The 13,667-nt window shown below is 35.1% G+C and overlaps 1 protein-coding gene across 1 annotated transcript in view; it reads left to right on the top strand.

The window, feature by feature from the left end:
- LOC306885880 (heat shock 70 kDa protein 12A-like) overlaps positions 1-13,315 on the top strand; it is a 44,082-nt gene extending 30,767 nt beyond the window's left edge. Inside the window, exons 8-12 of the mRNA XM_079442674.1 lie at positions 1,342-1,428; positions 3,019-3,123; positions 3,275-3,533; positions 7,328-7,431; positions 8,793-13,315. Coding sequence (XP_079298800.1) covers positions 1,342-1,428; positions 3,019-3,123; positions 3,275-3,533; positions 7,328-7,431; positions 8,793-9,424 — 1,187 coding nt within the window. The 3' untranslated portion in view covers positions 9,425-13,315. The remainder of the gene's footprint in view (positions 1-1,341; positions 1,429-3,018; positions 3,124-3,274; positions 3,534-7,327; positions 7,432-8,792) is intronic.
- The last annotated feature ends 352 nt before the right edge of the window (positions 13,316-13,667 follow it).

Here is a 13,667-nt window from a genome sequence, read left to right on the forward strand (position 1 = left end):
GTTTTCACTGCCTTGATGTTTAGATAATCTAAAATAGTCTGTGGTTCCTTGTGAATGCAGCTAATACGCTAATAATAATTTGCTATCAGGGTGGTACAGGAATTTCAGACGAGGGTCTGTTATATGGTTAAAGCACTGTTAGGTCTCCCACGCCCCATCAGAAGCTGTCATGTACTGAAAACATGTCTGCTGGTCCATTTCATTGTTTTCTGTAGGTTGGAGGAAATCTCAGTCTCCATGCGGTCACTCTCCCTTAGAGCTTACACTTCCTGTTTGGGAATGTTTACAACTGCCAGGATGGCCATTATCCTCTGATGTCATCAGACCAACTGTCCTTTATCAGACCAGGACAATCTCCCCTCAAAAGTGAATGAATGGAGACTTTTACATTCCGCTTCTAGTCAGGAAGTTCAAGAAAGGGAAAAAGAGAGGAAGTAATTGTGGAAAGATGTACTGAATGTTTAAGACTTACTGGCTAAATAGCAGCATTGAGCAAAACTATACATATCAGGTTTTTAGTTAAAATTTACTTATTTGCAAACATGCTGGTGTTAATAAAACTGAATAAACTAGATTAACATCAGATAATCTAGTGCAGGTTATTTCATTTCATTTGATTAACAGTGTCTGTATTACAGGAAAAATGCACAAAAATATTTTTCCTCATATAGAGGACAGTTGCATGTTTGAACATTTCTAGGGATCCACAATATTTTACTACCATATCAGTTTTTGTCCAGTATTAGTCGTTTTCTTATTTATTGATATTAGTTAATATTGGATATTTAATTTTTTAATTTTTGCGTTGCTTTACTATCATCTAACACCCTTTTAAAGTTACTCTTTAAAATGCATAATTTAATAAAACTGTTAAATGTAAATGTAGCAAATATAACAATACATATACATGTTTATACTGTGCATTATAATGTTGAGACCTATATTTATTTTTACCATTCAAAGTTATTTTCCTGTTTTTTTTTTTTTTTTTTTTTTATGAAAATAAATGAGCTCATCAGTTTTAACCAGAATTTTAATATCATGTAATCCTAAAATTTAAGTTTCAAATAAGCAAATAATATTAATTACAGCATTTTACATTTTTTTTTTTTTTAACTTTACATTTTATGAATATGCCTGAAATTACAGAAGTCTTGCATTCCATTAGAAGTTTTCTTTTTCCCAGCAGCATCCTCCTGCTTAAAGAAAGCACATTCGGACAATATTCCTTACTCATCCTGTCGCCTTGCCTATAGAACTGCCACATCCACACACACACAAACAGCTTCACGCTGCCTTCCCTCTCACACACACTTCCTGTCTCTCTCTGTCAATAACCAGCCAAGGAGCATGTGCGCCGTAACCGACAGAGCCGCACCTTTCTGGTGGAGAATGTCATAGGAGAGCTCTGGTCTGAACTCACTGAAGGTAGAGTCTGTGTCTTCTCACACGTTTGTTTTTTTTCTTGTAGTATTTTGCTCCTGCTGTTTCTAATGCTGCTGTCATAAGTTAAGAAACCCTCAAGTCTGAAGCTCTTAGGAAGGATGCACACTAGTCTCATCTCAGTTGTACAAAGAAAGCTATATGGAAATACATTATAGACATCATGTTTAGAATATTAGCCTGTCTACAGATGCACTGGAAAAAAATAGAAATAAATAAAAAAGATTTTATGGATTGAACTTAAATTTACATTAAAAATGTTTTTTCTTATATTTCATGAACTGAAATAACACATCAATTTTTTTATCGTTATAACATACTGACAACCACCTTAAAAACGGGTGGTAAAGAGAATATTGAATGTTTAATCAAAGTTAATCACAAGTATCTTTTCCTGAGGTAAATGCATATATAGAAGGTGCATAGTGTCACACACACACATACAAAACACCATCATGGTGACAATAAACATAACTTAACAACATAAGATGTCCCTAAATGAGCATTACTGATAAGAAAAAACTCAGAAGAAACTATTTTATTTCAGTGAAAACCCATCAGACGTCAGCTATAACATAATTCTATGAATTTCCTGTTGGTTTGTTTTTTCACCAGTGACCGTAATATATTGTAAAATTACATTAAATGTCCCATTAGATTGAATACAATTTTTCACCATAAGGAGAACTTAAAGGAAACTTACTGTTAACAAATTAACAGGTTTTTATCATAGTATTTTTTATAGTTTATTAGCTTAATTATGATCAAAGTACTGATTATTTCACAGTCAATCAGATTAGAACTTGCGATTTTTGAGTCCATTATGCATTGGACAGTCAGCGAACAGACTTTGGGTGGTCCTTGAATGTGCCTACTGAGACTAGATGCACCCTTGCTGAGAGGATAAGAAGATGCTTAGTTTGAAATTCCTGCCCTTATTCTGCTGTATGAATTAGCAGCTGCTCAACCATTAGTATAGCCTCAGCACACTTTGCTTATTCACCACTGCTGGAATAACCCTCACGCAAAATAATGTTTTTTAAAATCATTCGAATTTCAGTAAAATTTCAGTTTTCAATGTTAAAGGGGCAGTTCACAAAAAAATAAAATAAATAAATACTCGCTTGTAATTGGTTCAAAGCCTGTATGATTTTTTCCCCCTTCTGTCGAATACAAACGAAGGTATTTTGCAAAACGTCCAATATGCTCTTTTATGGAAAAAAGTCATATGGCTTTGGACCATCATGAGAGAGTAACCCCAACCCATTTTTGGGTGAACAGTCTCTTTAATTAATCTCATACAGTAGTAGTAGTAGTAGTAGTAGCCCTTTATTCACAGTTTGTAAATATTTTACCTACATAGAACTTTAATTCCAAAGGCGTCTACTTGAGTTACCAACCAGTGAACCCTAAATGTAGGTCACCGTTCCCCTGACACCTTGCAAAAGCACTCACATCCAACATCTGCAGAGAGTTCCTGAAAGAGTATAAAATGTCACCAAATGAGATTTAGATCCATCCTGATGAAATTGTTTTTGCTGGTGACCCTCAAATGCTTTTTCTGCTGCTGTCTAGGTGACCGTTATGTGGTGGTGGATTGTGGAGGAGGGACGGTGGATCTTACTGTGCATCAGATCCGAATGCCGGAAGGGCATTTAAAGGAGCTTTATAAAGCCTCAGGTACAAGACGCAACCCTTATGACCTGTAGCTCGAGATTAACATTTTGCTTAAAGCTTTTATTTCCTGTAAAAAAAAAAATGGTCTGTTATTCTGAAATGTCATTATTTCTAAGGATCTGAGATCATCTTTATCTTTCCATCCTCTTTGCAGGAGGCCCGTACGGCTCTATTGGTATAGATTATGAATTTGAGATGCTCCTGTGTAAGATATTCGGACAAGATTTCATTGACCAGTTTAAGATCAAGCGTCCGGCTGCCTGGGTGGATCTGATGATTGCGTTTGAGTCTCGTAAGAGGGCGGCAGCTCCTGACAGAAGCAATCCGTTGAATATTAACCTGCCCTTCTCTTTCATCGACTACTACAAGAAATTCAGAGGACACAGTGTAGAGCATGCGCTGAAGAAGAGCAAGTGAGTGTCTAAACCGTTGTAATAGAAATCACCCATTAATACATTGCAGTCGAGTTGCTCCTTCCGCAGATTATTTGCTTCAAACTGGCAGTTTTGTCATTATCTGCCCTCCTTTGTGTTGCTTGAAAAATGTATGATTTTTTTAATTTTCCTTTTGGAATGGAAAAGATTTCAAATGAAAATATATAAAATCACAATGCATTTCAGTTTTACATGTTTACTTTTTCATAATATTGCTTATAATATTAGTGTTTATATGAATATGAATTAACATTATATATTAATGTGTGTGTGTGTGTGTATATATATACAGTGGTGTGAAAAAGTGTTGGCCCCCTTCCTGATTTTTTTTTTTTGTCACACTTTAATGTTTCAGATCATCAAACAAATTTAAATATTAATCAAAGATAAAACAAGTAAACACAACATGCAGTTTTTAAATGAATGTTTTTTTATTATGAAGGGAAAACAAAATCCATAGCGTATCGTGAGATAAACAGAAAAGACAAAACCAACATGTTCACCTTCTCTGGTTTAAGAAGCAGTCTTTTATTTTTCTTTCGCTTGAAAACCAAATCCTCCGTCCCGTCCGCCGTCGTTTCCTCAGTATTCGCATAATTTTTGGCGCTCGTGCTGACGCGGCGAGTATAAACCAGGCTCTGCTCCCAAAGAGCTCGCATTGAAAGCGCCCCTCTCACTCTCTTCACGTGATCTGAAATCTTACTCCTGCTGCACTGTGCGGTGGCTCTGCAGTGCGCGCTTTATGCATGGAGCAGAGCAGACGTTTTGGAGCAGCGCAGATGCACTAGCACAAATGCGACCATGGCAAATTTTAACTATCGGTATCGGCTGATATTATTTTGAATAATCGGCTATCAGTACAGGCAGAGAAATTCAGTATCGGTGCATCTCTAATAATATATATATATATCAAAATATGAATATGAGATGATAGATTAACATTTCAGCTTTTATTTACAGGTATTTTCATCTGGATCTGATACACAACTCTAAGATAACACCTTTTGTTTGAACCCACCCATTTGTCATGTTACCAAAAGTATTGGAACAGACAGAATTAACATAGATTAAAGTGAAAAAGACTTAATATTTAGTTGCAAATCCTTTGCTTTCAATAACTGCATCAAGCCTGTGACCCATTGACATCACCAAACTTTTGCATTCTTCTTTTGTGATGCTTTTCCAGGCTTTCACCGCAGCCTCTTTCAGTTTTGGGGGGTTACTCCCTTCAGTCTCTTCTTCAGCAGGTAAAATGCATAGTCTACAGGGTTTAAGTGTGGAGATTGACTTGGCCAGTCTAAAACCTTCCACTTCTTGCCCCTGATACTATAATGTACACCTGTGTACACTGTGTTTCAGATGAGCTTGTATGTTTGGGATCATGAGCAGATCCTTTCTTTCTCCAAACTTTAGCCTTTCCATCACTTTGGTCCATAAAATCAGTCCATAAAACCTTGTCCCAGAATTTTTGAGGCTCGTCTCCTATTCTTCTTGCTAATGAGTGGTTTGCATCTTCTGGTGTAGCCTCTGTACTTTTGTTCATGAAGTCTTCTGCGAACAGTAGATTGTGATACCTTCACTCCTGCCCTCTGGAGGTTGTTGCTGATGTCACTAACAGTTGTTTTAGGGTCTTTCTTTACAGCTGTCACAATGTTTCTGTCATCAACTGCAGATGTTTTCCTTGATCTACCCGTTTGAGGTGTGTTACTTAGTACACCAGTGGTTTCTTTCTTCCTCAGGAGATTCCAAATGGTTGTACTTGCTATTGCCAGTGTTTGTGCAATGGTTTGATTGATTTTTCATCTTCTCTCAGCTTCACAATTGCTTGTTTTTCACCCATAGACACCTCTCTGGTTTTCATGTTGGTTACACGTCTAACTAACTATAAATGCAGTCTGCACGGATCTGAAACTGAGCGCAGACATTCAGTGCTATTTATTGTTTGAATAATCAATTAATAGGACACACCAGGGCAACAAAACACACCTGTCAGTCACATGTTCCAATACTTTTGGTAACATGAAAAATGGGTGGGTTCAAACAAAAGGTGTTATCTTCTAAGTTGTGTATCAGATCCAGATGAAAATACCTGTAAATAAAAGCTGAAATGTTATTCTCTACATATATATATATATATATATATATAATGAATATTTCCATAATATCCTAATATACCTGTATTATGTTATTTTGTGTTTTAAAAGTATAAAATAATAAATATATTATTTATATTTAGGGCTGTAAAATCAAATAATAACAAAATAAAAGTGATATTTATATATGATTTCTATTATATATATATATATATATATATATATATATATATATATATATATATATATTTTACACGTATTTCCTAAATATATATGTATGTGTGTACATTTATATATACATACTGTATAAATATACACAGTACACTCACACATTATGTAAACCCATTTTATTTTTTAAGCAATTAATCGATTTTACAGCTATATTTATATTGGAAAAATGTTAATAAATAGTGTATTATTTTAATTAATATTTTCATAATATCTTATAATATATTTGTATATAAAATATATTTTAAAATGTATATAAACTATTATAAAATATTATATATATATATATATATATATATATATATATATATATATATATATATATATATATAATTTATTATTTTTAAAATTAATTTTTTATTTTATTACATATTTTAATAATCAAATGTATATGTTATCAAATGTTATATATACTGTAAATCAGTATTTGATTATTTTCTCTGTAGTTACAAACTGGTGACTGTTGTGAGTCCTGCTGACTCTCCGCCTTTGCAGTAATTGTTGTCTGTCTCTTTTGAGGTCAGGCATGTGTGACCTACAGTCCCTGGAGAGTTAATCTGTCTATTCATGACTGCTGTCAATACCGTACACACAGCCATTCAATAAGCCATCTGGCCCTGTATAAAGATGGTCAAGTCAGCTAAATGAATACCATGTTTGTTTGTGTGTGCTGACTATGTGCAATACACACTCATAATCAAGGGTCACATTATGAACTATTATCAGCTTGTCATGAATATTAATTTATGTAATTTTCACCCAGTAGCACTAAGAGATTTGTTCATAGGCAAGTCATTTTGTTAATTAGATAATTGCTTATAGAGTCTTCTGTTTGGTAGCATCATAATTTATACATCTAGCTACAATTTCTTAGCATTGCAGCAAAGCGACACATTTCTCAGAAAACTACTTTATCAGTCTTCTAAAACTAGTTATAATGGCTGCTTCCTGAGCAAAAGTATCAGCTATGACACAAAATGTCAAATTAAGAGACACAACTATCTAGTTTTATTGTTCTGTTATTTCGAAAATGCTAGCCTGTTATATTATTTGCATTGTTTAGTGGTTCAATTTTGTCTTCTTTCCTAACACAGTAATGAGAAAATAATTTGCAAGTCACGAGAAAGACTACTCTGACTTGCGCCTTATGGATTTTGAGCTCTTATGTCTCACAGGAGACAGATTTTCCAACAAGCCTGCGAGTCAGGCATCTCTGAGCACTCGTTCAGCCCTGCATCACACATCTGTTTACTGGAAACCACAGCTATTAGCACATGGGCTGACTTTTATAGCAGTGTAAAACCTAATAATGTAAACTCAATAATATCAAGCTTCTCAGCAGTCTTCCATATGTGAAGAAAAATGTTATCCTGCACCGAAGCCAAGTGAGGATAATCTGTTATTTATTTCTGCCTCTAACTCTCGCTCTCTGTTTTCATTTCTCTTCTGCAGTGTTGACTTTGTGAAGTGGTCTTCACAGGGCATGCTGAGGATGAACCCAGATGCAATGAATGCCCTGTTCAAACCAACTATAGACCACATTATACAGCACCTGAGTGAGTAATTGCGCAGTTTTACTGGAACAATAATATTATATTGATTTCTGGAGTTTTTAGTGAGATAGGAGTGTCCGTTGTCTGGATTTGGGTGTTAATGGAAAGTCATGTGCTCTTGATACAAGGGCCATTTATCCCATTGAGACAAGAATTATGTATGTGATTTAATTATGTCATTTTTAATTGTATTTAATTAAAGGATTTAATTATTTAGGATCAGACCCGGTGTATTAATTTTCTTTCTATGTCAGATAAAATGGCAACAATACTTAACCAGAATATTAGCAAAAAGGTATAAAACCATACTGAAGGGGCAGAAGAATTGAAGGTGGAGGAGAACATAATATATATTCCTAATATAAATGTTTGTCTCTTCCATAGACATTCAAGACTACACACTAAAAGTATGGTTTGATAGGCTAAATTGTAACTGTAATATTCTTTTGAATAGTTTTATTTGTTTTGTTCATAGGCTGTATAACAAGTTACATAATCTTTCAACATACCAATGTCATAACATAACAGCAACATGACATAGTATAACATAGTATTTCATTTTTAGTTTAAGTTTGACATTGACATTTTGTCAATTTTAATAGTTTTTGTCATTTATCAAGATTTCTTTTTAGCTTTACTTTAATTTTAATTCCGTTTTAGTTAAAGTACTTCAACTTGAATCTTATTTAGTTCAGTTACTTGCCAAGGCAACATTTTTTATTTTCATTTACGTTTCCCCATTTACTATTTATATTTCATTTTATTGGTATAGTATGGTATCCCAGAATATCAAACATGGAATCTTAGTCTCAAGCTAAAAAAATGGCCTAAAATCATTTGTCCCCATCATATACTGTGATTTTCTGTGAAATCTGTCCACTGACTGCCCAGTATCTGCCCAATATTCAGACAACTAGTGCCAACTCCTACAATTGCAAATTGGGGTAAAAATCTGGGCAAAAGTTATGTGTATTCCAGTCTTTAGTAGAATGTGTAAAGCTGTATAAACCAATGAGCCACTGGAAGACACAATTAGGGCAAGCGTTGGCCCAGTCAGGAAAGTCTCGACCATCTGCCCGAAATATTCGCACAGAACTGGGTCAGAACTCAGTCCCTTGGCTCTTATGTTGGTTGAGCCCAGCTGTGATCTGTATCTGTTCAATCAAAAACTACAAGCAGGGACACCACTGCTAGTAAATTGCATTTTTGTCTTTGTCATTTTGATGAGAACTGTAGGAATGCATAACATTCTTTGGTTAAATTCCATTGTGTTAAATTGTTTTGTAATAGACTAATGACAATTTTTGTTTAAAAATCACATTTCTCTTTCTCTCTCTGCTTTCATTCTTCTATATGTTGTCCAGCTGAGTTATTCGAAAGGCCAGAGGTGACAGACATCAAGTTCCTTTTCCTGGTGGGAGGATTCGCAGAGTCTCCGCTGCTGCAGCAGGCGGTTCAGAAGATGCTTCAGGGCCGCAGCCGAATTATTATTCCGCATGATGTTGGCTTGACCATCCTCAAAGGGGCAGTGTTATTTGGCCTTGATCCCAGCATCATAAAGGTACGCCGCTCTCCACTGACCTACGGCGTGGGTGTCCTTAACCGTTTCGTAGAGGGGAAGCACCCGCCGGAGAAGATGCTTGTGAAGGGCGGTACGCGCTGGTGCACTGACGTCTTCGATACATTCATCTCCGCCGATCAGTCAGTGGCGCTGGGTGAAACGGTAAAGCGTAGCTACACGCCGGCGAAGCCATCACAGCAGGTGATCGTCATTCATGTATACTGCTCAGAAAAAGAGTCGGTCAGTTTTATCACGGACCCAGGCGTGAGGAAGTGTGGTACGCTGAAGCTGGATGTGACCGGTACTGAGAGTCCAGTAGCACGAAGAGAGATCCAGACGCTCATGCAATTCGGAGACACTGAGATAAGAGCCATGGCTGTCGATGTGGCAACCTCTCGCAGTGTCAAAGCTAGCATAGATTTCCTTAGTCAATAGAAGAAGATGAGGGATCAGTAAACCACACACTGCAGAAACTCAGCATTTTAGTTATGTTTTCCAGTAAAAATATCCAAACACCCTTAAAAGATGAGAGATTTGTTACTTTTAAAATTGCTTCATGTATTAAAACGTGTTTTTAGAATGTTTTCTGAAAAATGTAATACATGTAATTAGCAAGAACACTTTCAAATGATCAAAAGTAACCAAGATATTTATTGCTACAAAAGATTCATATATGCAAACCAACTTTCATCAGAGAATCCAGAAAAAAATATGTATATGTATCATGCATTCCACAAGAATATTAAGCTGCACAACTGTTTTCAAAATGGCTTAAAAAATAAACGTAGCACCAAAATAGCATATTCAAAAGATTTCTGAAGAATCATGTGACACGAAAGACTGGTGTAATGGCTCCTGAATTTAGATTATTCACAGGATTAAATTACATAATAAAATATTAAAATTAAAACCGAAAACTGATATTTTTTATTTTAATAATATTTCACAATATTACTATTTTACTGTATTTTCCACATAAATGCAGTCTTTGTGAGCATAAATGATGTCTTTCAAAAACATCAAAAATCTACCAACCCTAAACTTTTCAACAGTGGTATATTGAATGACATTTATTTGCAAATGTTTTTATTTTCTTGTTATAAACACCAACCACTAAATTCTAGATTTATGCTTACAACAATAAAATATAGGACAAGAAAAACCTCATTCAAGATGTATTCTTTAAAATAGTCTTAATATTTTGCTTCTGAAGTAATTATTTCTTGTTTAAAGGATGTTTAGATATTTTGCCTGGAAAACAAGACAAAATGCTGATCAAACTAGTGTAGAAGGATAGAGAATAGATGGAGAGAACTAAAAATAGAGAATGAATGAGAGATGAAGGTTTGGAGTCTCGACTAATATTCCATGTTTGCTGACCTTCCATTTGACGCTTGCTTGAATAGTTTAACATTCATGTTATTTTATTTGGTTGTTTCATATTCCAGATCCACAACTGGACTCAACTCGAGATGAAACTTCTCATATTTGGCCAAAGTCGAGTTCATTTTGTCTCATCGACACTCATCCAGGCTCAGCCCGTTATTCTCTGTATGCTTCTACTATAGTCTATTTGTAGTCTTAGTGGCTATTTTCTGCACAGAGATGCAAACTCTGCATGGATAGAGCCAAAATACAGCTGCGTATTGCTAGTAGTGCAGTTTGGATTAGCACCCTGTAATAACTTAGCAAGACAAGTTCAGGTTAAGGCAGCTACGTTAGACTTCTATACACATTCTGGCAGAAATAGAATATTGTTCTCTTACAAAAACATACTGCTTTGCTCTTAAACTCTGGTCTATTACCTCCAAGGCCCAGTCTAGATCCAGTTCATTCATTTAGGTGATGAGGAGGGTAAAGCAGATGGTTTTGTCTTCTGAACTGGTGACCATTTTGAAACTAGAACAAGTATGTTCTTCATCTCAAACATCTAGGATGGTACCGAAACCTGAGCTACACATCACAAAGGCTACAGGACTACGTGGCAAAACACTTTTTTTTTTTTTTCTTCTTTTTTCTTTTTGTATTGTTCTTACGTCTCATTATGTTGACTTTTTGTCTGTTTCTTTTTTGTATGTCAAGGAGTTCTAGACAGTGACTCCGTTTAGCAGGAGATTAAGGGAGCCATTTTGTTTGTTGCGAAATTCAGCATATCTTCATATCGTTGGTCAGTATGTTGCTCTAAGCAGAATGCGAACGCATAAATCCTAGAATGTGAATCTTAATCATCGTTTGAAGTGGCAGTGACAGAGCTGTACCTGCAACATGATTTGAAACGATAGCCATCGCTATATGCTAGTTGCCTTTAATCCTGCTCCTTACAAAGAGAAGCCACTGATTTTTTTCAGTTTTTTTATTTTTTATTTAGGAGATTATTTTGGAGAATATGTGACAAACGAAAATGTTTATTTCTGTATATACAGTATTTAAGATATTGTACAGATTTTTAGCGTTGTTTTAGCATTAGCGGCTTTATGAGCAGTGTGTGTATGCAGGCCTTAAGAGCACACATTCTTTCTTCCACTCTCACCAGCCTTCATATGGATACTAAATTCAGATATTACCCTAATCCAAACCCAAGCATAACCCCAAAAACTAAAATGTAATCCCATTCCCAAAACCATAAACTTACTTTAACCCCAAAGTTAACTACACCCCATGTAGACCAAATAATCCCATTTGAAACTTAAACCTCTAATTTCCCATTCCCACTTTGCAATTCTCAAATGCAGTTGTTTGAAATGCTTTTGTTGCTCTATTTTTTAGAAACTACAGCAAAGATCACAAGACTTGAAAACCTTTGACCGTAACAACTTTACTCGCAGTTATCATTTGTAATAAGAACTTTGTGGTATATTTTTTGGTTTGGGAAATGAGGTGACTGATGTGTATGTGGCCTGTAGATGACACCACAAATGACAGGCAATAGTTGTGAGTTTGGTTTGGAAGATATTGAGATAAATGTGACACCAAAAAAAAGAAAGCAATAAAGGTATTTGCCATGTGATGTTCCACATTTTATTCCCACTTATTCCATCATGCTATTCTGCCAATGTGAAGTCTGTGTCAAAACTTCAGCTGCAAAATTGTAATTCTGCTATGGAAATGTATTAATCAACCATTTTAGATCATTGAGGTGATGATAACTGATCATTTTTATTTGAAAGTCAGCATTTAACGACATTTATACAAGACAAGAAGCGCCAAATAGTTCTCGCACAGGACAATTACATTTTGTGATAATAGCACAGATCATGGATCAAAAACATGATGGATCAAAAGTTTCCCTCTAAAAATCATACCAGTCGTCTGCCAGGGTGACCACAGATTGTGAATACAATATCATTCAAACTATGTAATATCATTAAAAATGAAAAAATAGCAAGTTGCACACAGGATAAAATGCTAAAGCTTCTCAATGTAATCTGAATTTGCTGCTCATGTGATTGTTAATTGCATATGCTCTGCACGATTCGCATGAGAGACCAACAAATGAGATTTTTTTTGGTAATGTTCATTTATTCTATTTTAAATAATCTCTGGATAATAAAAACCCAGGCTACTACAGATCACTCTCTCATTGGCTGTGCAAGGCAGTAGAAGCAGGAAGTGATGGTATGTGTGCATGCACTTGTAGAGCAGAGCACATACACCTTTACAAATGTGCATACCTTTTTTCCCCTGAGAGTGTTGATAGGGTGAATGTTCGAAAATAAAATCTTGTTTTGCTGGTTTAAACTTGCTTTTGTTCTTCACTTGATTTGCACCATACCAGTTCATTGGCAGCTTTGCAATTTATTTATTTTTTATTGATAACACAATGTGTAGCCTCTTTATAAAATGTAGTTATTGCTATGGTATGCTTGTATAAGCACATAAAGTACACTATCCATTTGTTCTTCTGTTTTTCAGTTTCATTTTGAACACTCTGAGGTATTAAGACACTCATCCCTGTAGAGGGACATTTGCTAATAATTCACTGTGAATTTGATTTTCAATGGCTTTTCAGCATTATTTAATTCAACTGGTTTTAGCTAGAAGAAAATGGACCAGTTCATTCTTCAGAGAAGAATTTCACTGTTTGCTAGATTCTGTGCTTGAAAGTCACCTAGTCATTCACTTAGATCCAAGATGGCCGCTTGGCCCTAGAGCTGACGTGGACTTTCACTCACTGTGTAAACTCAAATGCTATACCTACTGATTGTTTTTAGCCAATGGAAACATTGTCACTGCTCTTGCCATATGCACATCCAAAAAGATTTGCAACTGTATTTCAATCGATGCCAAGTACTAACAGCCAAACTGTCACCCAATAAAAAGTATGTGTATTTCAAAAAATGTCTGTGTTGTGTTCCTTGCGTTTAAAATGTTATGGGAGTGACCTTGTACTAAAGCATTCTTCTCTTTTAAATCCGAGGGAGTCTAATTTATCATTGAAATGCTTAATGAACATTGTATTTAATTTTTTTTTTTAGTTAAAAATAAAACCAGACACTATATTAAGGCAGAGATTTATTTTTTATTAAAAAAATAAAAAATAAATAAATTGTCTGAATTTTTTACCAAAAAAGTTAATTTTGACAAATAGTTTTGTAGATTTCTTCTTATAGGCTGTACTACTTTGCCGGTGTGCTTTATTATAATGGCTGTCCATTAAGCAATAAAAGGAATTTAAATT

This window comes from Barbus barbus (assembly GCF_936440315.1).
Source record: "Barbus barbus genome assembly, chromosome: 20".
NCBI lineage: Eukaryota > Metazoa > Chordata > Actinopteri > Cypriniformes > Cyprinidae > Barbus > Barbus barbus.